Genomic DNA, 23,425 nt, shown 5'->3' on the forward strand with positions numbered 1-23,425 from the left:
TCCCGTGCTCCACGTCAAGTTGTGTTCCAGCCAGGCAAGCAAGGCACGTTCGTCATTAAGTATTTACTTCTCCATCACCAACACCGCACCGGCCTCGTCATGGAAGCTGGGGCCTGTCACTACCACCATGTGCATTATCATCCTTAGCACATGTGCAGTAAATCAATTGATTACAGCGACATAACGATCTATCCCTCAACTTTTTAGACCCATCCATTTCCCATCCTCGCGCACGGACGCACATCTCCCCCGATCGGAGCAGTTCTTCGATGCGCCGGAGCTGACGACGAACATGGTTTCGACGGCCGATGGTCCAGCGCAGGACGCAAACAACCCTGAGACCGAGAACTCCGCAATTTCGCCGCCGCCGTCGTCTTCATTGCAACAGCCCTCCGTTTCCGCGGATCGCGAATCCGAGGCAGCTCAGGAGGAAGAGCGACCCCCGCCCTTACCCCCGCGACCGAACACCTTGCGCCTCCTGGATGAAGGAGGCGCCTCGCTACGCACATCCCGCCCTGGAGCACCGACGAACCTCCAGTCCAGAGCTACAACAGCGGTCTCCTTGACGGATATCGGTTGTCACGATGCGGGGAAAGAGAGTCACGTTGTGCGCGAAGGCTCGGAGACGCTGAAGGCCCAGGCGAGTCTTAATCACCTGACAAGTTCCCGCGGGAGCGAGACTGGAGACACGGCGAGTATCCGCAGCTCGGGACCTCAAGGGGATATCGGTGATGTGGAGAATGTCTTTGGGGACTTTGTCGCGACCGATACTGGTCTCATCCGCAAGCATAGCACGGGGCTCCTCCAATTCCCCGAGTTCCAAGCGGATGACGTGGAGGACGACTTCGCAAGCGAGTTTGAGCCCGTGGGAGAGGTGGATGAGGAGGGGGGAAATGAAGGTAGGTTGTGGGCTGCTGAGAATCCACACTTGTCCCGGATAATACTGATGATCGTTCCCACAGAGGAAGTCCTTGCGAATTGGAAAGCGAAACGGAAACACTATCTTATCCTCTCGGCTGCTGGCAAGCCGATCTGGACACGGCACGGGGATGGAGGACTTATATCCACATATATTGGTGTCATCCAAACGATCATCTCGTTCTACGAGGACTCCAAGGACCCTTTGAGCAGCTTCACCGCGGGAGATACCAAGTTCGTGATAGTAACAAAGGGGCCCCTGCACCTTGTCGCCATCAGCCGGATGCTGGAGAGCGATACACAGCTCAAGCTCCAGTTAGAAGCTTTGTACATGCAGATCCTATCAACGCTAACCCTGCCCTCTCTCACGCATCTTTTCTCCATCCGCCCTTCGACCGACCTGAAGCGGCCCCTCCAAGGATCGGAGACGCTTCTATCCACCTTAGCCGACAGCTTCACCAAGGGATCCCCCTCCACGCTACTCTCGGCGTTGGAATGCCTGAAAATCCGCAAATCCCACCGTCAAGCCATCAACAACACCCTCTTAAAGACAAAAGTCAGTAGCCTGCTTTACGGCCTGGTCGTCGCCGGCGGCCGGCTCGTCAACGTCGTCCGGCCGAAAAAACACTCCCTCCACCCCGGGGACCTCCAACTCCTATTCAACATGATCTTCGAAGCCGAGGCCGTCAAGGCCGGTGGCGGCGAAAGCTGGATCCCCGTCTGCCTCCCGGGGTTCAACAGCAGCGGCTATCTGTACATGTACGTCAGCTTCCTCGATCTTCGCGATGACGCAAACGCTGCCACCAACGATACAACAACAACCACCAAAGAGGAATCTGTCGCCATCGTCCTGATCAGTGCCGACAAGGAAAGCTTTTTCGAGTTGCAGGGCATGCGCGATGCATTCGTAGAGGTATGTGTATTCAACCTCTCCAATCCACCATATCACCACCATCACCCGTGTCAGCGTCCAGAAGCTAATGGCTGTCGGGCCACCAGCAAATGGAGAGAAACGGCAGCATCAAGATCATCAAAGAAGCCGTCGCGAAAGGTCGCCCCAGCACGACGGACATCGTCCCGGGGACGGTCTTGCATCACTTCTTGTACAAGTCGCGGGCGAATGTCCAGTTCACTATGTCGTCCTACGACCCTGAGTTTTCCACTGTCTCGCGCCGGCGAAGGTAAAGTTGCCCCGCATTCCGTAATATGCTGTGTGGCACCATATTCGAGATCAAGAGTTGTAAATATTGACGGGAAAATCACTCGCAGATTGATGTCAACCTACAACAACCTTCATGCGAGCATTCATGCCAAACATACGCACGTCAAAGTCCACCATTGCGTGTCCCAATCGTCTAGCTCCTTCGCTTGGGTGACTCCAATGTTCGAGCTCTATTGCGTGGCGGGCGCGAATGCGAATCGCAACGCTTTGGCTCAGAGCGCGAGTAAGATCATTGAGTGGGTGCGACAAGAGGAAGAGCGGCTTTTTATCATTGGTGGTGCAGTACGTTTGTCAAAAGTGCCCAACATTATGAATCGCAGTCAAACTAACGCAACTCGCCTCTCTTAGGTTTTTTGAGTAAGCTATCTTCCTTCAAGGCTGCAGACGAGAACAGACCATTTCAAACAAGCATCGTTGGCTCGCATATAGATGTATATAGCTTTTACGAAAGCTGCTCAAGACACAAGGATTGTTACTTTGGTGTCATCTCTCATTGCCAAGCACACCTCCGTTAACTCTGATGGAGAAGCTCAGCTAATAATAGAGTCTTATATAGCTATAATTCACTACTTACTTGACCTAGTCTAATCAATGGTATCTTCCCTCATGGCAAACAGCTGCTGGAACACCTCATCCGATTTTGCACGGATAGCATTGTGGTACATGGTATTCGTGATGAACTGCTTGATGCCCTTGATCTTGGCGGCAGTTTTCTGCGCATGGTCAAAGTGCACGTACATGTCGTCGATGTACGTTGCCGCGTAGACGGGGACCTCGTTCTTCATCAGCTGGGCTTCATCGTAGAGCTTGGGCCAGTCACTCGTCGAAGCGATGATTTTTGCTGCTTCCTTAATTTGCCGGAGCTCCGTGTACGAGTCGAACATGTCTTGGTGAACCTGTTGGAGAAATTTGGTCTATCAGCACATTCTGCTGGCCATTGACAGGCTCCATAATGCTTACCGTTTCACCTGTGAAGAAGAATTGAGATTGTTCGCAGCTGATGTCAAACATGGGGAGGCCGGCACGGCATCTGTCCGCAGACCAGTTGGACGCATGTCTGTAGTGAAAGGGAAGTGCGTTAGTTGATGTTCCGAGGTTGGTTGATGTTGGGATCGCTCTCACCCCTGACAGTATATAGCCTCATGGAGAATGGCATAGATGATGTTATTGTCCATGCCGCCGTAACCGTCTATCGAGGTCAAGGTTGGGTGAGTAAGGAAGCCAAACACCTCTAGATCGTTCCAGGCACGTAGCACAAGATCTGTCTCATCGTTAGCCTAAGCCGGAACCCTCCAAATGGAAAGCAAATTACCGTGAATGCTGTCAAGACCCCCTGCGAATATACTTTTTAGCAAATTCATCCTATAATGAGAGGTCGACGTGTTTTCTCACCATGCATGCCGAAGGCAATACCTAATTGCTGAAATCGGTGGATAGTGAGCTTGCCGGAAGGTAGAGCAATCTCGTTCTCCTTAAGATACTCGACAATGCGCTTGACTCGGTTAGCGTCCTCGGGAAACTTGGCATAGTAGGCCTGATTCCTCTCGATCATCTTTTCTTCTTGGAATCAGCTTGTTTTCGAGGTCATATCTGAGAGGCAAAGTGCGTACTGTAGGTAAGTGCATACACAGGGTCAGGGCCATTGACCAAGGGAGGTAATCCACCGCAGATGAAAGCCTCTGATAGTCCTTCCGGACTTTCATGGTGAAAACGTGATCAGCATTCCATGTTGCTTGAGGTATACTGTCCCTAAGTTCTTGACTTACAACATGGAAAGGTAGGATGTGATACAAAAGCCACCAAAACTTTGACCAATGACACTCCACTTGCGCTTGTCTTCGGGATAGTTGGCCGTGAGGCATCTTCGGACGGCCTCACAGTCCCGGACGATGTTGTCTGCACGGAAATGCTTCAGATACTCCGCTTGCTTGACTGCATCGCCTCTCTGCGCCAGCGTGCTCGCCGTGATGGTCGAGCTGAGGCCAGTGCCACGCTGGTCCAGGAACAGAACCTAGGGGGATGGTTAGCATGTAATTCTTGGAGAAAAGAGTGCAACAGAATAAGTACCTGGTAGCCTTTATCAAGAACGGTGTTGATCCAGCCGAATTCTTGAGGCGGACGACATCCGAACCCTGGGCCACCCTGCAGGTACACCAACCACGGAAGCTGCTTGTCGTCATTACTGACGGGGCTAGGCTCAACAGGAGTGACCAGACGCCGGACACTTCGCGCGAACAGCCTCAGAGAGTCCTCATTGGGCTTGGTGTAATTGAGAGGGACATCAAAGAACAGCTCGGCCACACGAAGCCTCCCTAACGAAGCAAAAGCAGCCCCCACCCGTCAGCACGTCTTGCTGGTTGGAGTCACATAAACAACAATGGCAGAACGTACCTGGGACGTTGTGGAACTTCCTGTCAATTAGCTTGGCAGCCATTGTTCTAGACCTGCGGGGGATATTTTATATAATTATAATATTCTCAATCCACAGGTTGTAGAAAGTATCACGAAATCACGCAAGAGTTGATTTGAATTGGATTCGAGTTTTGTAGAAGGGGAAAAGAGTCTGATGGCGGACTGCTATCGGCAGTAGTTTAGTTTAGTTAGGGGAGCCAGCCGGTACCAGGAATACGAAGAGGGAAACTACGAACCCAGTCACTTAGTCTAGTCTAACTTTCTCCCTCTCTTTATTCTCCGCTATCCGATCTCCACTTTTCCCCAACCTGATCGAATGGACAGACTTACTTTCGGACAATTTGAATGCTTGACTCGGAGATAATAAGGCTTCCGCAATATGTGAGTTAGTTATGCCATTGAGAGCCATGATATTCAAAGCTCATTCAACCCCCGGTTTTCCAGACACAGCAGGTACAGCCGAACCTTCAGATCCCGTCCTAGGTCCACAATATATAATCGCGTCGGAAAAGAACCAACTCTGCTGAAAGTTCAAAACAAACACCAACCCTCTATTCTCTTGCACGGAGGGGGTCCAGATTGGCTGCTTTTTGTTCTTCTAACGGGTGATATGATCGTCATGAACCTTGAAAATGTCCAAAAAACTGCGCAGGAGCAAGGCCGTCTGCAACAAGACTTGTGGAAGATGACTCAAACGTGGGAACCAGGCGTCCTACCGGATGCTGCTGCTCTTACGCGAGCCAGAGCGTCTCTGCCGAAGTCTCTCAGCGACGAAGGCCTGGGATTCGACCAGGCCACGCAACATATTCTGAACGATATGGTACCTGCTTTCAATCGTAGCAGTATAAGCCCCAATTATTATGGCTTCGTCACTGGCGGCATTACTCCGGCCGCCCTTTTCGCAGACAACCTTGTCTCTGCATACGATCAAAATGTACAAGTTCATCTCACCGAGCATTCCGTCGCGACAGATGTCGAATATTCCGCTTTGGGTCTTCTTGTGGATCTTCTACGGCTGGACAGGCGTCATTGGCACAACGGCACCTTCACCACCGGAGCCACCGCAAGCAATGTTCAAGGGTTGGCTTGCGGCAGAGAATACGTCTTACGAGTTGCCGCCGAAAAGAAGGGCACCTCGATCAAGAGCGTTGGGGAGTACGGTCTGTTTGAGGTCATGCAAGCAGCCGGGCTCTCTGGGATCCAGGTTCTCTCAACTTTACCCCATTCGTCGATGGGAAAAGCAGCTGGCATCCTCGGTATCGGACGCGCGAATGTCAAGAACATCTGTCTGGACGATGATCCCCTTCGCTTTGACCTTGAGCAACTAGAAACGGAATTGGCAGCGTCCAACAAGGCTAGCATCGTCGCTGTGTCTTGCGGCGAGGTCAACACCGGACACTTCGCCACGTCCAGCTTAGATGAGATGCGGAGATTGCGCGAGCTCTGTGATAGATACGGCGCTTGGCTTCATGTTGATGGCGCGTTCGGAATCTTTGGTCGCATTCTCGAGCCCACTGCTGAATTCGCTTCCATCGCTCGAGGCTGCGGGGGGATGGAGTTGGCAGACTCCATCGCGTGTGATGCACACAAGCTGCTCAACGTGCCATATGATTGTGGATTTGTCCTCTGTCGCCATCCCGAAGAGGCTGTGAACGTATTCCAAAATGCGAATGCAGCGTATTTGACCGGTGGTCAAAGTGGTGGAAATGCGATACCTTCGCCTTTGAACAACGGGATGGAGAACTCCAGGCGCTTCAGGGCACTGCCAGTCTACACCTCTCTCGTGGCGTACGGGAGGAATGGCTTTAAGAATATGCTCCAGAAGCAGATCCGTCTGTCAAGAATGATTGCTGGTTGGCTGTACGACCATCCAAAGTACAACATTCTGCCGGCAGCGGGCAGCAAAGACGCGCTACTAGATCGAACTTACATGGTCGTGCTTTTCAGTGCCAAAGATGACAGCCTGAACCAAAGCCTCGCCAAAAGAATCAACGACACTTCGAAGATGTTTGTCTCGGGCACTTCATGGGACGGAAGACCCGCTTGTCGGATTGCTATCTCGAATTGGCGGGCGGAGGAAGAGCGAGATTTTGCGCTTGTGACGGAAGTGCTGCAAAGCGTGGCTGATGAGAGTATGTAGGCTATGAACTGTACTATTGACTCCCTTGCGATGAGGTTGCCTGGTCGGAGGAATTTAATTATAATAATACAAATGATTTTGTTCCGTTCATCAGAAACCGTCTTTCCATATTAGACATTTCTTCAGCCTTCTCCGTGGCTAAGATGCTTTATCTCCCTCCGTTGCCTCGAAGGATTCATGAGAATGTGATGGAAAGGTTTCCAACAGGTATGGACTACTCCGAACCGACCCAGCGTGTGTGGGATACGCCCTCAGAGAAGTTCAGAGGAAATACATACGCGGCATAGGCAGCCAAGTGTGGGAAATGATCCTGCAACAAGCGGAGCGGCAGGATTGCAGGGGAAACCGAGCACCGCATGGATGGATGGATCCCGCATCACTTAGTGAGCCACTGTAATTCCCACGCTATTCCAGATCAGGTATCCAACTGGTCGTGACGTTCAGCAGCGGACTTAACGCCCTCAACCGTTCCCTCGACCACGGAGATGAAACGGCGATTAAGACATGTCATGGAATTAAGAGACCCCCTGCCGGAAGTTAAATAGCGAGCTGATCCGCTGTCGTCGAAGATGCTTCCATTGATATAAACACAGGTTTCAGTTACTCTACCATCTACATATACAGTACACTTCCCCCGATTCTATACATCACAACCCACTATCTACACATACCGCTCAGGATGCCTACACTCGCCGGAAAAGAAATCAGCCAGAATGGCCTGGGGTTGATGCGTGCGTTTAAGCCAGCACACGATGCTTCTCATGATCATTGTTCGTGTTATTATCCTGGGCATATTCTGACTGTGCTATAGGCCTGATATGGCAATACGGGCCCACCCCGGATGAACAAGCCTTCAAAATCCTCAAGACCGCTCTCGCAGCTGGGGCGAATGTCTGGAACGGCGCCGACTTCTACGGCACCCCGGACAACAACTCCCTGCATCTGATGAAACGGTATTTCACCACCTATCCGGAGGACGCCGAGCGGGTCGTCTTCACGGTCAAGTCCGGGCTGGTGTCGATGAAGACCTTCACCATGGATTGTTCGCGCGCGGGGCTGCGCAAGTTTGTGGACAACGCCCTGAGGATCTTGGATGGGAAGAAGAAGATCGATGTCTTTGGCTTGGGGAGAGTGGACCCCAACGTGCCTGTCGAGGAGAGCGTGCGGGCGCTCGCGGAGCTCAGGGAGGAGGGCAAGATCGGAGGCATCCAGTTGAGTGAAGTCCGCGCGGACACGATCCGCCGCGCGGCGAGCGTGACGAAGATTGATATGGTCGAGGCCGAGGTCAGTCTCTGGTCGCGGGAGGTGTTTGAGAACGGGGTGGCGGAGGCCTGCGCGGAGAACGGGATTGTCCTGGTGGCGCACACGCCTCTGGGTGCTGGGATGCTGACGGGGACGATCAAGTCGGTGGACGATCTGCCGGAAACGCACCACCGCACGGTGCCCCGCTTCCAGCCTGATAGCATCGCCCAGAATCGTCTGCTGGTGGAGGCGATGGAGGCCGTCGCGGTGGCAAAGGGTTGCTCCGTGGCTCAGCTGGCGTTGTCTTGGTTGAAGGCTCAGGGTAGGAAGCCTGGAATGCCGGTCATTGTACCGATTCCGGGTGCGCGCTCCGAGGCACGGGTGCTGGAGAATGTACAGGATGTTGAGCTGACCGAGGATGAGCTTGAGGAGATCGAGGTCATCCTCAAAAAGTATCCCGTAGCGGGCGCGAGGTATCCCCCGGCCGCGGCGAGGTTGAATGAGTACTGAAAAGGGATATCGTTCCAGGGATTTTCGCATGTTAAATTAGAAATTCGTTCCTCCCAAATTTGAGCCACATTCTCCAGACACTCCGTGAATCCTCGGCGGAGGATGTTAATATTTTCTTTACAGTGGCTCGTTGCCCGGGGGCTTGGATTGTCGACAGTCGAAGCATCTGGTCATGAAGAGATGACTCTAGATGACCCAACTGCAGTTCTTGGGTTTTGGCCACGTATAGATGCCAAAGTAGAGTATTTAAGGACAGGTCGCAAGGTTGCTGAGACGAAAGAACTTCACTTGAGCAGGAATAAAGTATATCTGAGGTAAGGTCGACGGCCTTCCGATTAGACTCGTACAGCATGTTGTCAAGTGAAGTATGATCGGCTGACGAGACAGGTAGTCGAGTACCCTGCTCTCGCACTATCCTAGCTAATAAGAGACGAACCACACGAAAGTTGTTCCAGTTCGTCAAAGACTTGCAGTCAGGGTAGATGTCAGTCCCAGCAAAGGACATATTTAGGGGCATCGGGCTTTGCCTCCTTGAAACGAAGACTGGTAGCCAACATGCCAACTCTTCGAGTTCGAGATCAAGCTGCTCTGCCCTGAGTATAACTTCTTCCGATCGATGGCCCGACGTGACTGAGTTCTCCAGCTGTACATAGCGCAGCATAATATCCCAAAATTTCCACTTCAGAGATGATGTATCCACGGCATTATCGAGCGCCATCCGCCGCAGAGACAAAAACTGCAGCGGAATAGCAGAGCCTCTCGCAAGACAATCGAGTACCACAAGCTCAGTAAGGTGCAGAAGCATGGTAGGACTGTACTTATCCGCGAACTGCCCTGTACCCCTTAAGGACATCAATCCACAGGCTCCACTCAAATGGCTGCGAGGAACAACCGATTCATCACTTTCAAAACTTGCGAGTCGTTCAAAAACACACATTAAGATGACTGAGAACAAAGTTCTGTCGAGCATGACCTCGTCTGGTATTTGGAGCGCCTTGCGAGTCATCCTCAGAGCTGATCCGTACATGGCCCGAGCGTGGTGAAGAGCGGCATGGCACCCGTGCGATAAGGAGAAGTTTACCATGAAGACAGCACGGGTGACCGTCTCTAGAACCGGAATGTCATGAATCATCGGCGGATAGAAGATCTGCATGAAAGAGAAAATGCTTGTTGCTGGCATCGCGCCAACGTATTGCGAGATATAAAGGCCCTTTGCGCGCTGCATAACTGTTGGGAGCAGCCTGATTGACAGCGGATTCGGAGAACTTGATTGTCGAATGGTCTGGTTCACCGACACTCGCTTGATAGTAGCATCGGACTCATCAAGGATGATCAGATCTTTGGGATTATGATATCCAGGGCATGAAAGCCCAGCGCGTGAGCACTGAGAGCAGCCATCCTTTTTCTTGTCGCACTGTGTCGGTGAGTATCGTGGCTGGACGGAAACCATGAGGCTCTGGGAAGAGCGTCTAAACTGCTTACTTTGATATCACGCTTTCGACATTGACGGCATGACTTCGAAGGCCTGCCACGATACACCATCGTGGATTACTCTTCATTTCTGGTATGTTGCTCTCGAGAGTCTGAACTGAAGAGAAAAAGGGAAAGGATTCCTATGCTCTTAGGCGAGGGGATCACGTAATCAATACCCAAATCATCAACTAGCTAGTTCAATCAGAGACATGTTACTAGGTGCTGAGGTACTAGGTAGTCATCGTCATTTACTAGCATCGCAAGAAGATATCAGATTAAGGACCATGACATTACGCCTCGCAATGTCTGTTTGATATGCTCTGATAAGCTTTTATCCAAGATTACCTGCGTCTTCCAGCGCCTCCGGCATTGTCCGCTCGATCAGCAATGCTGACCACCTCACCAATACCAGCCTCCTCTTGCTCGTCTTCCAAAGCCATGATCTCTTCTCTGCTATCCCACCATTTCTCCTCTGCCATGTTGAATGCATCCTTACGAAGTTCTTTGATGTTCTTGTCCAACGAGACGCCTCTTTCTTTCAAAGTGTCCATCAGAATCTTTTGCCAATCTTCAGATGTCCGAGTAAAGAATTCACGCAAGCTCTCGAAAGGACGAGGAAGAGGTCTGCTATCCTGGACGGATGGCTCTGACTCCTGCTCTTCCACATCAAGCTGTTCCAATTCCTTGGTCACCGATGGTACAGTAACCTCGGTCGGTGCAGGGGAGGCAGTGTCAAGGGACATGGCATCTTCATCACCTTCCTCATCTTCTTCAAGATCTTCCTCATCATCCTCATCCATCTCGTCGTCGCTATCGGCTTCGTTGAGCAGATGCCAGTTCCCAGGTTCATCATAGTAAATCTCCTTGACCCCATCGAGCTTGACCAAATCAATGGAGTACAGGTCATTGAACGTGAACTCCCGATCTCCCTTCTCAAAGGTTCCACCAAAGATGAATAGAGTGTCGTCTTGCACCGCCAACTGCGCATTGAATCGTTGATGAGGCATTTCGAATCGTATCACGGCCGGTTTCTCTGGTTCAGCCGGCTCCTCATCGGCCTTGGATGCCAATTGCAGTTCCTCATCGTCATCCAAACCACGGATGCCTCCCTTGGCCTCCAGTGCTTTCAGGTTTTGTAGAAGTTCCTCTTCGGTAGCTTTGCTACGGTCGCGAGATTTGAACTGGTTTGCCGCCTGTTTCTTGCCTTGTGCCCTGGGGCGTCTCAGGGTCAGGGGGAAGAAGCGGTTACGGTCAGTATTCCAGGCAAACATGGTGTCAAAGAACTCGCTGTCAATGCCTTCCTCGCTGAGCTCAACATCATGAACACCACCGAACATGATACCTCGACCCTTGTGGTACGCCATGGTGGCACCGGCACGAGGCGGGTTGGGCGAGTTAGCAGGCTTCTTTCTGCGCTCCCAGCGCACTGTCGGGAGTGTGTTCGCCGGAGCATCAGCAGGTGGAGGCGTGATTCGAAGGAACCAAGTATCCTGATGAACCATAGGTTTCATGGTCATCCGCTGAGGGCCGTTCTTCACTGGCTTTCCCCCGACACCTGCGCTAACTTTGACGCGGGAATAGCCACCGTAGAGAACAGCACCTGTGTCATGCGGCAAGAAAGAGAAAGACGAACGTGGATCAGGTTTCTGTGAAGCTGCTGAAAGATTCGGGGTGAACCAAGTATACTTTGCACAATCGTAGATCCACAGGTCCTGGAGGTATTTGGTCTGTTGCGAGGTATCCTGGAATCCTCCAAACAAAATGATGTAGTTCTTCAAAAACATAAGCTTCTGGCACATTGAGAACGTCTTGATTAACACTAACCTTGTAGTAAGTCATTCGGTGACCACTTCTAGCCGGAGGCCCCTTGCCCTTCGTTTCCAGACGGGTCCATTCCCTTGTCAAGGGATCAAGGTGCCAGAAATCATTGTAGTGGTAGAACGTTCCCTGTTTCGGGGAAGAGAACTCTCCTAGATACGAGAGTCAATCCAATTGAGCCCACCCCAAACTGCGAAGCTCACTTACCTCCGAACAAGTAGACGCCTCCAGTGTTGCCGCCACGGCACCATGCATGTCCACTCCGGGGAAGAGGACTGTTGGGACTGTTAATCTCCTTCCATTCCCCACGGTTGATGTTGTAGATAAAAAGATTATTGAAGAAGGTAGCTAGATTGCCATCGAAATACTCTCCACCAAAGACCAGAAGTTCGTTCTGGTTCGACGGCGAAGCTAATACAGTGGCAGAGGACCGAGGAGTGGGAGGCCCACTGACAGTCTCGGTGACCTTAAGGAACCTGGCTTGCTCCTCTGCATACTGAGCAAGGATGGCGTCCAAATCGGCATCTTCAGCATCGCTGTCTGCATCTTTGCCCTTGGTCTTGCCTCTCTTCTCTTTCTGGGCAGCTTTCTTCGACTGTTTCGCTGCTACCCGCTCCTTGTGCTCGGCGGACTTCTTGTTCTTCTTGCCCATGATGTTGGCTCCAGTGAGTACTTGCTTACTCTGGTTGAAGAGAAATTGTCCTTGGCTTTGTTACTTCAGGGTGGCTGATAAGTCTCACCAGCTTTAGGATATTTTGTCTTATCGATAATGCTACGGGAACAGTAGTATTTCTTCTATAGCGCGGGGCCTTCTCGGCCGCAAGGAAAAAAAAAAGATTGTCGAGCCATTGGCCCCTCCTAATATTACCAGATTGAGTAATAGTTTTACAAGCCCGCGGCCCCGTGCGCCAGGAGACACGTAATTTATCCAAGAGCTAGACTTCTGGGGGGCCACAATGCTTGCGATGGACAGCAAAAATCATACTGAAGTGACAGAGTTTGCTGACAGATAGAACATCAAGTATTTGTGCACATGAGGAGTACTGTTATATTGTGAGTTGACAGGATGCGAGTGAATATATCGATCAAGGTATGTAATGTATGACCAGGGTACTAAGATTACCAGATGCCTAAGTTACTAGTCGGAAACTGCTGCGCCGAGAGAGTGCCAGTCACCGCCCACGTGATAGCGCGCGGAGACGCGTCGGATCATTGGCCGTCGCAATGCTTCTCATCCATACAATAGTTTTTGTTTTTGGCGGCTAGAACACCCATCGCTATTGTTATGTTTAAATCTCCTGAGAAAACCATGCGAGCAAGACTACGGCCCTATGACTAAGAATAATCTGACAGCTCATCTCAAATGGCTGTTGCAGCAAGGTCATGCACTCTACCCCTCTCTGGTTTCGTCCGAGCACGAGTATCAAAACAACACCACTAGTGCCCGGAGCGCTCTCCCACTCTCCCCGGTCAGGACATTGCCTACGTTAACCGCCCAAATACATGGCTCATTCGCAATTGATAATTCGGAGCCTACTCGTGGTATCCAAGACCAGACCGATCTCAACAATGATGGGGAGATAGACTCTGAATCGGAAGAAATGGCACGCCTGGTACTTACTCCGGGGTCTGGGCGCAAACCGCGGATGCTCTGCCTCTCCAAGGATAGCCCCAACCAGACCCCAAAAGCATCCAAGCATCGTCTTGCGCCAGAGGCGCCCGCGAAGGAGCCAACTACCGTGACCAAGTCAGTAAAAGGTGTGCGCTCAGATTCGAACACTCCCTACCACAGTTACGCGCTACTTACGCTCAATAGCATCACAAAGTGTTCCTCCTTCCTCAGTCCGCAGCCCCAAGAAGACATCCGTGACGCCTTCCCGCTCGAAACAAAACCTCGAAGTCCTATCGCCATTCTCTGATTTTGATGTGGACACGATTGATTTGACTGGGGATTTCGATCCAACTGCCTTCTCGTCAAGTACCACAGATGGCTTCGGCGAACCTCAACAATTATGGACGGAAGAAGCTGCAGTTCGGAAGCACTCACCCGAAAAACGTGGGAAGAAGCGGAAAAGCGATGATTATATGTCTGATCTTCTCTCGCCGAGAAAGTCTGCCTCTAAAGCGCGCTCGCCGATGAAGGTTGCTCGAACTGCTGAACGTCTTCAGCCTGCTCCCTCACCTTCTCAACGCAAGAGACTGCCACAGTCCACCGTGGATAATCACCAGCGCACGCCTTCCCGAAACCTAAGTCAAGTGATCGCCGACTCAGATGAAGATGGTGACGACGATCTCTTCGATGACTGGGAAGCTAAGGATGACATGGGTTTGAATCCCGACGAGTCTCTGTACCCAATATCGCCAGAGGTTGACGCCCTGGATACTCATTCGCCTGAAACTATTGTTCGCAAGCCAATGCAAGCTGCGCCCATATCTGGGATGTCAGAGGCCATTCCTTCAACCTCACGAACTCTTGCTAGCTCACAGCAGCCGTCGCACATATCTGCAACCGTGGATTCATCGCCATCTGTTTCTCTTGACAAGGACGTAGCCAGGTTTTTGTCTTCGTCTGCAGCTTCAATCGAAGGGATGATCGCGACATTCAAAGATACCCTCACGAAGAATTCTGAGATTGTATATGAGCGAGCAATGAAGGGAGAGCCTGCGCCGGAGTTGATTGTCGAGAACAAATCTCTTACTGAAAAGATCGAGGCCATCGAAAGGCTGAGACAAGATAGGGCTGCCTACTTCTCATGCGATACCAAGAGGCAAGCCCTGAAAAAGACCTTGATGCAGGCCATTTCGCAAGGTGGCGATCCGCAGACGATGCCGGAACTTGCAGAGAGTCGGCAGTTGACTGCACAATTAGAGGAAATTGAATCCAATATGCGGCGTACACTGCAACGGACTGATATCTTATCATATCTTGACTCGCTGCACAATGGCACTTCTAGAATTGGTCTAGAACAGTCAACTTCATTCTCGCTTGCACCTCGTGCCACATCTTCTAATTTTAGAGACACTGTTCGATCAAGTATCACAAAAGGTGTTGAGGAGCCGGTTTCAAAGGGCTCACTACGACCGACGACAGGCTATAATGACGCACGTTCCGAGATCTCCACGCGAGTATCAGACCTATCGTTCAAAAACCTCAACGCCACCTCCAGTCGCAGAACCTTTGACTATGACGATACGACCATGTTGTCGGACGAGGATACGTTCACGAGGACAATGGGTTCTCCGACTGTCGCCACGGAGATAATGGATGAATTCGATCTGGACGACGAAGACATGCTAGAGGCTGCAGAGTACTTTGAAGATCCCTCCACGAATTCGGCAAACCATCTCGAGCTTCAGAACCGTAAGGTTTTTGCTGAAACCTCAGGGAACACCCCGCGTTTTCCCGCAACGCAGAAGCAACAAAGCCAGAACACTCTGTGGACACAACATGCATGGACCAAAGATGTGAAGGCTGCACTAAGGGATCGATTCGGACTCCAGGGATTTCGTCTTAATCAACTTGAGGCCATAGACGCAACGCTTGGTGGCGAAGATGTATTTGTGCTAATGCCCACAGGAGGCGGCAAGTCTTTGTGTTATCAGCTGCCCTCTGTGGTTTCTAGCGGGATGACAAGTGGAGTTACCATCGTGATATCACCACTGCTGAGTTTGATGCAGGACCAAGTCTCCCATCTCAACAAGCTCAATATCAAGGCGTACGTTTTGAATGGCGAAACAAAGAAAGAAGAGCGCCAGCGGATTCTAGACATATTATCTGATTTCAGACCCGAGAAAGAGATTGAGTTGCTCTACATCACTCCAGAGATGGTCAACAAGAGCCAAGCCATTGTTCGCAGCCTAGAAAGGCTTCGCAACAACCACAAGCTAGCTCGCATTGTCATCGACGAGGCTCATTGTGTCAGTCAATGGGGGCATGACTTTCGTCCCGATTATAAGGAACTTGGAGAACTCCGAACCCGGCTTCCTGGCGTCCCGATGATGGCGTTAACAGCTACGGCGACCGAGAATGTCAAACTTGACGTTATCCACAACTTGAGGATGGAAGGCTGCGAAGTATTGATTCAAAGCTTTAACCGACCTAACTTGTCCTATGAAGTGCGGAAGAAGCAGAAGGGGTCTGAACTCCTAGCCAGCGTCGCTGATATCATAAACAACTCATACCGCAACAAGTCGGGGATCGTCTATTGTCTTTCGCGCAAGACATGTGAAAGCGTCGCTAGCAAACTTCGCCAGGAGTATCGAATCAAAGCTGCACATTATCACGCTGGTATGAGCTCCGAGGATCGCGCAGAAATTCAGCGAGCCTGGCAAGCTGGAAGGACCCACGTCATAGTCGCAACCATCGCTTTTGGAATGGGAATTGATAAACCCGATGTACGCTTCGTGATCCATCATAGCATTCCAAAGAGCTTGGAAGGCTACTATCAGGAAACAGGACGCGCCGGTCGAGATGGTAAGCGTTCTGGTTGCTACTTGTTCTACACCTACAAAGATACAACAACTTTGTTCCGCATGATCGATAGTAGTGATGGAAGCAAGGAACAAAAGGACAGACAACGCCTCATGCTGCGCATGGTCGTACAGTATTGCGAGAACCAGACCGATTGCCGACGAGTGCAAATTCTCGGCTACTTCAACGAGAAGTTTCGCCGACAAGACTGCAATGCTTCTTGCGACAATTGCAAATCCGATTCTGTTACCGAACTTCATGATTTCTCAGACCACGCTGCCTCTGTGGTTAAACTCGTTCGCTACTTTCAAAACCTGGATGACAAGGTTACCATGTCATATTGCGAGAACATGTTCCGAGGGACAGTAAAGAAGTTCAGATCACCTCAGCACCGCAATGCCCCAGGCTATGGCGACGGGAAAGGTGTAGCAGTGGGAGAAGTTGAACGATTGTTCTACACTCTTCTCAGGGAAGGGGCTTTGAGAGAAGACAATGTGATCAATGGTAGCAAATTTGTGATCCAGTACATCAAGCTGGGATCACGTGCAACTGACTACGAAAGTGGTCGCGTCAAATTGAAACTTGACGTCCGCGTCTCACCAAGTGGGAAGGGTCGACGGCCCGCACGGTCTTCTCGAACCGACGGCAGCAAGGACACCGTACCGCAATCTACGAACGTCTCGTCGCCTGTACAGGCCGCAAATCAGCGCCGACTCGCGCGTTTCCGATACCAAGGAACTGGTGATGACTCTACTGATGATGCAGATAGTGACGGATTCGAGAAGATTCGCGTTGCTGGTAGGCCCCGTCCAGACAAAAAGCGCACTCCCGGTCCACCTATCACTCAAGACCGCCGTTTCGATCAGCTTGATCCTCTTCACAAGGCGGTAGCTGAGGACTTCATGGTCTATGCGAAGAACTACTGCCAAGACGTAAGATTCCTTACATTCTAAAGAGCATGAACCAGGGCAACCACTGACAAATTGAAAAGTTGGTTCTTCAAAAAGGCCTGCGCAACCAGCCGTTTACTGATACCATCTTGCGCGAGATGGTCATTGTCTTCCCTAAAGGTAAGATTACTTTGTATCATGACTGTGGTCGGTGCTGATTGATGATTAGACCTTTCGGAACTTGCTGCAATCCCTGGCATTGATCCTGACAAAGTTATCCGTTACGGTTCTCAACTGCTTAAACTTGTTAGGGACACGCAGCGTCGCTATGAGGAGTTAAGGAAAGAGCGTGATGATGCCGATGGCGTCGTACCCGATCCCAACCATCACAATGTTATCTACCTCAACAGCAGTGAGGACGAGGATGAGTTCAGTGATGGGGAATTTCTGGCAGACCACGCGTCTAACTTTGATATGACTGAGAGTGTTGTTTCCAGCAGGTTCTTTTCGTCGCAGCAAGGGCCGCATGCTACTGAAGAATCTCGAAACGGTGGCGAAGGGTCAGGCAAAGGCAAGCCCCGAAAACGCCAGACAAGTAAACGTCCACGTCGCTATAACCCAGGAGCAAAAGCGAAACCGAAAACAGCAGGGGCTCGGAGGAAATCCCATGACCGTGCTGACAACCGCCCTTCTTCGACCTCGGCCCAAAAACCTTCCAAGCCGAAATCAGCGACAAGTCGGATTGGGATGATGCCTGTCTGAGATACCTTTTTGCGTGCATCTGAGATATAGCGATTAATGACATGTTTACGATATATCAGCGTTTGCGACTGTGGTTTCATTGCGACTATTGCATGTATAGGCGTTACATTCGGGTGTCTCATAAGGATAGTGTGATAGGCGCACATGGCGCTTCTATGTTATAGCGCTATATAGAGCCCGCATGATAGTGCCGACGCGGCGGGGAATGGACAGCTAGATGATATTATAGCGTGCGCCCAAAATCAATTAATCTTAACCTTCTCGCATCGCGCGGGTGGAACTGTGCCACTTTGACTCGTACTAGAAACCTGGAAGCTGCGGATTCTCGAACGTTCACATACGAGGGGCTTGCTTCCAACAACTCGTCAAGGAGATTGCGCATCTCGACTGCCGCCACTTCCCTTCGGTTGGAGGTCCTTCCTTGCTCGTTCTGTCGAGGTAGAATCTCATCGATGCGTCGTTGGCTGGTACCTGACTCAGTTGTTTCGGCCTGTACTTTCGGCTTCTTCGGCTTGCCATGGCTGGTATAGCCCAGTTCCAAGGTAGCGTCTGAGACATCTGGTACATCGCCTACAGTCGGTCCGCCGAGGGATTCTGCTGCAAGCATCGATGCAAGAGACCGATCAATAAATTCGTAGAGTTTGGTCTTCGTATCTTCTGTTGCCTTGTCATACTCGTCGTTTTCCCGTTGCTTCTGCTCCACGAGCTCCCGCGCTAGTTGAGAGCTTGCCTTCTTTTCCTTCGTGGCATTTAGACTCGCCACAGTTCGAATCCGTCGCTGCAGACCATCTTGAATGGCTTGCGCATCGCGCAGGTTCGCCTCCTCTGTCTTCGACCGCTGGCGCGTGTTAGAGAGATTCTTGCCCGTTTCCGAGGCGGCGATCTTAGTCTCCTTCACCAGACGGGATGTCTCCTCAACGGCCAGTAACGACGGCAACGGAGAACCGAGCGGTGGAAACTCCGTCTCCGATTTGAGGAGAGAGTCATACGCCTTTTTGGCCCGGCGCACCTGAGACACTCGGGCCCAGGTGCTGGTACCGATCCTGGAGAGATTGATGGAGTTGATCTCGCGTAGCTGGGGCCGCGTGTTAGTTGACGATGTCTGCTGGTCGTCTTTGTATTGGTCATAATACGCACCTTGCGCAACTCATCTTCTTGACGCTTGACTTGTTCTTGTAGCTCTCGCAGGGTTTCATCCAGTCTCTTGTTATAGGCCTGGATATTGGCTGGGCTCAGCGGTTGTGTGGCATGGCTCTTTTCTGTTTGTTGGCTTTTCTCTGCGAAGCGCTGGATTTTATCGACTCTTTCCTGTGGGACATCCATGGCAGTGGATGATGACAATACAGCAAGGAAGCGTAGATTCGACGTCCTTCGCAATTATTTTCCGGAGTAAAATAGAGCTCAATCACAGTCACTATTCTCGTGATCTGGCAGCGTGTGAAGTATTGTGACCTGTCAATATGCTTGATATACAATTGGATAACAGTAGTTGTTGATGGCTTAACACGTGACAGCGGAACATGGGCGGCTTGACTGCAAACGGACTAGCGTGTCTCGTGCCAACAGCTCGCCTCACCAACTCCCTCAACCTCATCTCTTCACCGCGACGTCGAACCCCCCGTTCCCCCCCTCGCCCATCAACTTCCCCTTATCATATCCCTTTCACATCCGTATCTTTATCTACGACCGCGAGCTTCGATCGGCTATTCTCGACTGCCTCAGCTTTTCGAGTCTTTCCCCCGTCCAACTTCCTACGCTAGACACTCCCCCTCCGGCAGGTGATTGGGTAATCGACGTGCTGTACGTACATACAGCCTGTGCATCTGAGCAAGTCGCGTTTTCTGGCAGGAAAACAAGGAGAAATTGGGACTTTGGGAATTGTTTCAGGCTTCAATCTTGCTTTCATTTCTTCCCTTTCCCTCCCCCACCGTTATCCACCCTCCAGCATCTAAATTCGCCCGGACCCTGAACACACCTTTCGTCTCCGTCCAACATCCAAGACCTCTTGCTTCGTTCCATCGTGCCCGATTCGATTGGTTTCTTTTCCTTACATCCTCTACCTTGCCACTACCTCGCTCTGGTGAAGCTTTCTCTGCTCCAAACCAAGGCCCGTGACAATTCAGCATCCTTCCACACTTTCCTCCGTCGACCTCTCCTTTCCAGCCTCACTTTCCCGCCACCATATTCACACCAGTCCTCCTAGTCATCCCAAGCACCAGAATTCCCTCTCCACCCGATCGCCAGCACCAGCAAGTTTTATTGGGAACTCCTGGTGTACATAGTCGATCACATAAAGCAGAAGACAGAAAACAAAAGAGAAAAAAAACAAGAGAGCTATTCTTGACACTTCGACTTCCTGTGTAAGTGAAGCAAGACTGCAAAGCTTTGGGCATACAGAAATCATGTCTGCCTCTCCATCCGCGTTGCAATCGACCAAGCGTCCGTTGGAAGATCCTTCCTCGCCGTCGGGTCCCAATGACCAGCCCGAGGCCAAGCGTCCGGCTTTGGACAAAGTAGTAAAGGGCGAGGATGCTGAGGCGTATACCGAGGTGAAGACGGACGCCGCAGCGGCTTCCAGCGCCAGCGCTGATGGCCAAGGAGACACCGTGGTTCCCGATGCTCCGACTGCCAAGGGCGCTTCTTCGCAGACGCAGCCCATCCAGTCGACTGCCTCTCACGGAGAGTCTGCAGCTGCCCAGTCTGAGCAGCGCCCTCAGGACGAGTCTAGCTGGATCCACATCCGTGCTGTAATCTCCAGCCAGGAGGCTGCAACCGTCATCGGTAAAGGTGGTGAGAATGTTTCCCAAATTCGTCGTCTGTCGGGAGCCAAGTGCACTGTCAGCGATTACTCCCGGGGTGCGGTGGAACGTATCTTGACTGTCAGCGGCCCCCAGGACGCTGCTGCTAAGGTTGGTGGACATTTAATCCCCAGAAACGTGAATTTCGCGGCCCTGGTTCAGTGATGCTAATTTGGACGCCAGGCATTCGGTTTGATCATCCGTACCTTGAACAACGAGCCCCTTGATGCCCCTTCAACTGCCCAATCCAAGACGTACCCCTTGCGTTTGCTAATCCCTCATATCCTCATTGGTTCGATCATTGGCAAGGGTGGTAGCCGGATCCGCGAGATCCAAGAGGCTTCTGGCGCACGTCTAAACGCTTCGGATGCCTGCCTTCCCTTGTCGACTGAGCGGTCCCTTGTAATCCTTGGCGTTGCGGACGCCGTGCACATCGCTACCTATTATGTTGCCGTGACTCTGGTCGAGCAGCTGACTGAACGCTTCGGCGGACCGGCAGCCTCTGCCTACGCTACTCGCAGTGGTGGGCCCGCTGGAGCCGTGCCTGGAGGGATGCAGGTTGTCCCCTATGTGCCTCAACCCGCTGGCGGCCAATACGGTCACCCCGACACGTTCAAGCGCCACCACCCTCACCCCAACCGCGGCGCGGCCGGCAGCTATGGCGTCCCCTACCTCCACGGCCAAGCTGCACCCACTCCTGTCGCCCAGCCCAACATGCCCTACGGCGCTACTCCCCACACCCCGTACTCCGGGGCCGGCCCGCACCAGCCCGCGGCCTACGGCGGTCCGCAGGCTGCGCAGCCCCGTGCTGGTGGCGCCGGTGGCCCTGCCCCGGTTGCCCCTGCCGGTGGCGTCATGCCTGGTCAGCCACTGACTCAACAGATCTACATCCCCAACGACATGGTGGGCGCGATCATCGGCAAGGGCGGAGCCAAGATCAACGAGATCCGACACTTGAGTGGCAGTGTGATCAAGATCAACGAGCCCCAAGAGAACAGCAACGAGCGCCTGGTCACTATCACGGGTACTCAGGAGTGCAACCAGATGGCGTTGTACATGCTCTACTCCCGACTCGGTTAGTTTTTGTGCCCCGTGTTCTCATCCGATCTATCATCCACTAACAAGCCACGGCAAACACAGAAAGCGAAAAGCATCGTATTTAAACGGGTTAGTATGAAGTTTTAGCTAGTTTAGTTCTTTTTTTCCTACACACTTTGGGGGTCTTTTTTTTTTCTTTCTGACTTGACCACTAAAATCCATCCCGTCGGTCTTTTTTGTTACTCATCTCACCAACTAATGGGCATTTCCTTGTTGTGTCTTCGTTCCGGGCTTTTATTTCTCTATTCAATTTCCACTCCCGTGGCTGCTGTATTGTACTTATTGTTGTGTGACCAAAAGAAAAAAAGGAAGCAGCTTTGAATTCTGATCATAATTCTGTGACATCATCATCATCATCATCGCCCAACCATCCTACCCCAGCCCTAATACCAACCTTCCAACCCTTAAAGGACAGACCCTACACAGACCTAATACCTAAACCACACATGAACACCTAGCTTATACCCTCCTAGACCTTCCCAGCCCATCTCCCCCACCCCCACCCCCAAACTCAGTGAGTTAGTTCACTCAACCCCCGCGAACTCAAAATGCTTCAACCCCCCCAACCCCCTAACCGGCGCCAACAACCGGGCCCTGACCTTCCCGATGGCCGTCTGGAACGCCTCCGTCTCCTTGCCCGCCAGATGCACCTCGACGCTGGCCCACCCGGCCGCCACGACCACCACAAACGCCTCGCCGGTCTCGCTCTGCTCGTGCGTCATCGTCCCCGGCCGCTCCACCTGGCCCATCGCAAAGGACACCGCCCGTTTGCCTTCGGGGAGGCGCTCCGTGACGGCGGCGCGCAGGCCGATGAGGTCGGCGTGCACGGCGTTGACTTCCTCCGGGCTGAGGGAGGTCGGGAACGCGGGGGTCCACAGTTCGGTGGTAGGGTTGCTGCGGAGGGTTTCGGTGGTGGTTGGGTTCTTGTTGTTCTCGGAAGCGGAGGAGGGGGTGGTGGTGGTGGAAGGGGTTAGGGTGGCGAAGATGGTGGTGATTTCGGCGTTGTCCGATGGGAGGAAGGGGGCGAGGGTCGTGGTCGGGTTTGCGCCGGTGTGCGCGTCGTTCCAGTCTGTTGGGCTGTTAGGTTTGTGTTGGGGTGAGGTGGTGAGGGTAGATAGGTAGGTAGAGGGTAGCGGAAGATTGCTTGGCTGGAGACAAAAGAGGAGCTCAACTAAACTAACCAATCGCCCAAACGATCAAACTCGCATCCTCGACGGCCCGGCCCCAGACGGACCCCTTATATCCGTTCTGGTGCTTGGTGTTCTGGAAGACCTGCAGGAGAGCGGCGCCCTCGTCGCTGTGGGCGGGGTCCTCGGGTCGGACGCTGTCCTTGACGTGGAAGTAGATGAACTCCGTCACGCTTTGTTCCGACATGTTGTGCGCGCGGCTATCGAATGATTATGGAAATATGATATAAAGGCTCGTGGCTGCAAAAGCTAGCTGGGCGGTGGTCTGTTGGACAGAGAGGGGAGGAGAATGATAAATACTCCAAGGCTTATCGATGGTGTTCCATGTTGATGTCACTCCCACTTTGGGCGGGATGATGTCAGTGAGGAGGACTATAGACCCTAGCTTGGTGCCTAAGGTTCGCTCCATTATCAGACCATTCCCATCCCCAGCATTCCGTACACCAGCCTAGGTAGCAGCCAGCCTGGTTATTATCCTCAAATT

At 52.1% G+C, this 23,425-nt stretch overlaps 10 protein-coding genes across 10 annotated transcripts; 5 read left to right on the forward strand and 5 right to left on the reverse strand.

Moving 5' to 3' along the window:
- The first annotated feature begins 77 nt into the window (after window positions 1–77).
- On the forward strand, window positions 78–2,281 carry BO95DRAFT_446003 (guanine nucleotide exchange factor MON1). The gene is made up of 3 exons (XM_025587274.1): window positions 78–899; window positions 963–2,099; window positions 2,188–2,281. The coding sequence occupies exons 1-3, from the start codon at window positions 293–295 to the stop codon at window positions 2,190–2,192; spliced, it is 1,749 nt and encodes a 582-aa protein (XP_025438965.1). The 5' UTR covers window positions 78–292; the 3' UTR covers window positions 2,193–2,281.
- Window positions 2,282–2,657: 376 nt separating this feature from the next.
- Window positions 2,658–4,725, reverse strand: BO95DRAFT_420688 (proline iminopeptidase). Its single transcript, XM_025584540.1, has 9 exons — window positions 4,532–4,725; window positions 4,208–4,452; window positions 3,907–4,151; window positions 3,751–3,836; window positions 3,533–3,697; window positions 3,453–3,473; window positions 3,263–3,401; window positions 3,101–3,197; window positions 2,658–3,036 (listed from the first exon to the last, which is right to left on the reverse strand). The coding sequence occupies exons 1-9, from the start codon at window positions 4,572–4,574 to the stop codon at window positions 2,725–2,727; spliced, it is 1,353 nt and encodes a 450-aa protein (XP_025438966.1). The 5' UTR covers window positions 4,575–4,725; the 3' UTR covers window positions 2,658–2,724.
- A 114-nt stretch (window positions 4,726–4,839) lies between these two features.
- On the forward strand, window positions 4,840–6,813 carry BO95DRAFT_446008 (pyridoxal phosphate-dependent decarboxylase family protein). The gene is made up of 2 exons (XM_025587275.1): window positions 4,840–4,933; window positions 4,997–6,813. Exon 2 carries the CDS (start codon window positions 5,172–5,174, stop codon window positions 6,690–6,692), a length of 1,521 nt encoding a protein of 506 aa, XP_025438967.1. The 5' UTR covers window positions 4,840–4,933; window positions 4,997–5,171; the 3' UTR covers window positions 6,693–6,813.
- A 611-nt stretch (window positions 6,814–7,424) lies between these two features.
- Window positions 7,425–8,726, forward strand: BO95DRAFT_446009 (Aldo/keto reductase). The gene has a single exon (XM_025587276.1). It carries the CDS (start codon window positions 7,638–7,640, stop codon window positions 8,442–8,444), a length of 807 nt encoding a protein of 268 aa, XP_025438968.1. The 5' UTR covers window positions 7,425–7,637; the 3' UTR covers window positions 8,445–8,726.
- On the reverse strand, window positions 8,460–10,012 carry BO95DRAFT_236144 (Zn(II)2Cys6 transcription factor domain-containing protein). The gene is made up of 2 exons (XM_025581313.1): window positions 9,927–10,012; window positions 8,460–9,858 (listed from the first exon to the last, which is right to left on the reverse strand). Exons 1-2 carry the CDS (start codon window positions 9,984–9,986, stop codon window positions 8,476–8,478), a joined length of 1,443 nt encoding a protein of 480 aa, XP_025438969.1. The 5' UTR covers window positions 9,987–10,012; the 3' UTR covers window positions 8,460–8,475.
- A 126-nt stretch (window positions 10,013–10,138) lies between these two features.
- BO95DRAFT_396309 (putative Kelch repeats protein) lies at window positions 10,139–12,501 on the reverse strand. The gene is made up of 3 exons (XM_025583745.1): window positions 11,943–12,501; window positions 11,742–11,887; window positions 10,139–11,689 (listed from the first exon to the last, which is right to left on the reverse strand). The coding sequence occupies exons 1-3, from the start codon at window positions 12,385–12,387 to the stop codon at window positions 10,259–10,261; spliced, it is 2,022 nt and encodes a 673-aa protein (XP_025438970.1). The 5' UTR covers window positions 12,388–12,501; the 3' UTR covers window positions 10,139–10,258.
- Window positions 12,502–12,999: 498 nt separating this feature from the next.
- On the forward strand, window positions 13,000–17,970 carry BO95DRAFT_236157 (RecQ family helicase MusN). Its single transcript, XM_025581314.1, has 4 exons — window positions 13,000–13,493; window positions 13,552–17,138; window positions 17,198–17,276; window positions 17,326–17,970. Exons 1-4 carry the CDS (start codon window positions 13,067–13,069, stop codon window positions 17,856–17,858), a joined length of 4,626 nt encoding a protein of 1,541 aa, XP_025438971.1. The 5' UTR covers window positions 13,000–13,066; the 3' UTR covers window positions 17,859–17,970.
- BO95DRAFT_446012 (uncharacterized protein) lies at window positions 17,953–19,294 on the reverse strand. Its single transcript, XM_025587277.1, has 2 exons — window positions 18,996–19,294; window positions 17,953–18,933 (listed from the first exon to the last, which is right to left on the reverse strand). Exons 1-2 carry the CDS (start codon window positions 19,179–19,181, stop codon window positions 18,082–18,084), a joined length of 1,038 nt encoding a protein of 345 aa, XP_025438972.1. The 5' UTR covers window positions 19,182–19,294; the 3' UTR covers window positions 17,953–18,081.
- A 750-nt stretch (window positions 19,295–20,044) lies between these two features.
- BO95DRAFT_236187 (telomere maintenance protein PBP2) lies at window positions 20,045–22,048 on the forward strand. The gene is made up of 2 exons (XM_025581315.1): window positions 20,045–20,767; window positions 20,840–22,048. The coding sequence occupies exons 1-2, from the start codon at window positions 20,261–20,263 to the stop codon at window positions 21,734–21,736; spliced, it is 1,404 nt and encodes a 467-aa protein (XP_025438973.1). The 5' UTR covers window positions 20,045–20,260; the 3' UTR covers window positions 21,737–22,048.
- A 230-nt stretch (window positions 22,049–22,278) lies between these two features.
- Window positions 22,279–23,128, reverse strand: BO95DRAFT_370778 (uncharacterized protein; the record flags this gene model as incomplete). Its single annotated transcript, XM_025582931.1, has 2 exons — window positions 22,279–22,823; window positions 22,936–23,128. 2 exons carry the CDS (start codon window positions 23,126–23,128, stop codon window positions 22,279–22,281), a joined length of 738 nt encoding a protein of 245 aa, XP_025438974.1.
- Between the last annotated feature and the right edge of the window lie 297 nt (window positions 23,129–23,425).

This window comes from Aspergillus brunneoviolaceus (genome assembly GCF_003184695.1).
Source record: "Aspergillus brunneoviolaceus CBS 621.78 unplaced genomic scaffold BO95scaffold_65, whole genome shotgun sequence".
Lineage (NCBI taxonomy): Eukaryota > Fungi > Ascomycota > Eurotiomycetes > Eurotiales > Aspergillaceae > Aspergillus > Aspergillus brunneoviolaceus.

Excerpts from the sequence above, each read along its gene's own strand:
- BO95DRAFT_446009 (XM_025587276.1), top strand. The coding sequence starts at position 7,638 with ATGAAACGGTATTTCACCACCTATCCGGAGGACGCCGAGCGGGTCGTC.
- BO95DRAFT_420688 (XM_025584540.1), bottom strand. The coding sequence starts at position 4,574 with ATGGCTGCCAAGCTAATTGACAGGAAGTTCCACAACGTCCCAG. Across the intron at positions 3,837-3,906 it reads ACATCCTACCTTTCCATGTT|TCCGGAAGGACTATCAGAGG; the intron begins GTAAGTCAAGAA and ends TCACCATGAAAG. Across the intron at positions 3,037-3,100 it reads TCTTCTTCACAGGTGAAACG|GTTCACCAAGACATGTTCGA; the intron begins GTAAGCATTATG and ends TTTCTCCAACAG.
- BO95DRAFT_396309 (XM_025583745.1), bottom strand. The coding sequence starts at position 12,387 with ATGGGCAAGAAGAACAAGAAGTCCGCCGAGCACAAGGAGCGGGTAGCA. Across the intron at positions 11,888-11,942 it reads AGGCGTCTACTTGTTCGGAG|GAGAGTTCTCTTCCCCGAAA; the intron begins GTAAGTGAGCTT and ends TCTCGTATCTAG. Across the intron at positions 11,690-11,741 it reads ACCGAATGACTTACTACAAG|AACTACATCATTTTGTTTGG; the intron begins GTTAGTGTTAAT and ends ATGTTTTTGAAG.
- BO95DRAFT_446003 (XM_025587274.1), top strand. The coding sequence starts at position 293 with ATGGTTTCGACGGCCGATGGTCCAGCGCAGGACGCAAACAACCCTGAG. Across the intron at positions 900-962 it reads TGAGGAGGGGGGAAATGAAG|AGGAAGTCCTTGCGAATTGG; the intron begins GTAGGTTGTGGG and ends TCGTTCCCACAG.
- BO95DRAFT_236157 (XM_025581314.1), top strand. The coding sequence starts at position 13,067 with ATGACTAAGAATAATCTGACAGCTCATCTCAAATGGCTGTTGCAGCAA. Across the intron at positions 13,494-13,551 it reads CGTGACCAAGTCAGTAAAAG|CATCACAAAGTGTTCCTCCT; the intron begins GTGTGCGCTCAG and ends TACGCTCAATAG. Across the intron at positions 17,277-17,325 it reads GGTCATTGTCTTCCCTAAAG|ACCTTTCGGAACTTGCTGCA; the intron begins GTAAGATTACTT and ends ATTGATGATTAG.
- BO95DRAFT_446008 (XM_025587275.1), top strand. The coding sequence starts at position 5,172 with ATGAACCTTGAAAATGTCCAAAAAACTGCGCAGGAGCAAGGCCGTCTG.
- BO95DRAFT_236144 (XM_025581313.1), bottom strand. The coding sequence starts at position 9,986 with ATGGTGTATCGTGGCAGGCCTTCGAAGTCATGCCGTCAATGTCGAAAG. Across the intron at positions 9,859-9,926 it reads GTCGAAAGCGTGATATCAAA|TGCGACAAGAAAAAGGATGG; the intron begins GTAAGCAGTTTA and ends TCACCGACACAG.
- BO95DRAFT_236187 (XM_025581315.1), top strand. The coding sequence starts at position 20,261 with ATGTCTGCCTCTCCATCCGCGTTGCAATCGACCAAGCGTCCGTTGGAA. Across the intron at positions 20,768-20,839 it reads CCCAGGACGCTGCTGCTAAG|GCATTCGGTTTGATCATCCG; the intron begins GTTGGTGGACAT and ends TTTGGACGCCAG.
- BO95DRAFT_446012 (XM_025587277.1), bottom strand. The coding sequence starts at position 19,181 with ATGGATGTCCCACAGGAAAGAGTCGATAAAATCCAGCGCTTCGCAGAG. Across the intron at positions 18,934-18,995 it reads AAGAAGATGAGTTGCGCAAG|CTACGCGAGATCAACTCCAT; the intron begins GTGCGTATTATG and ends ACGCGGCCCCAG.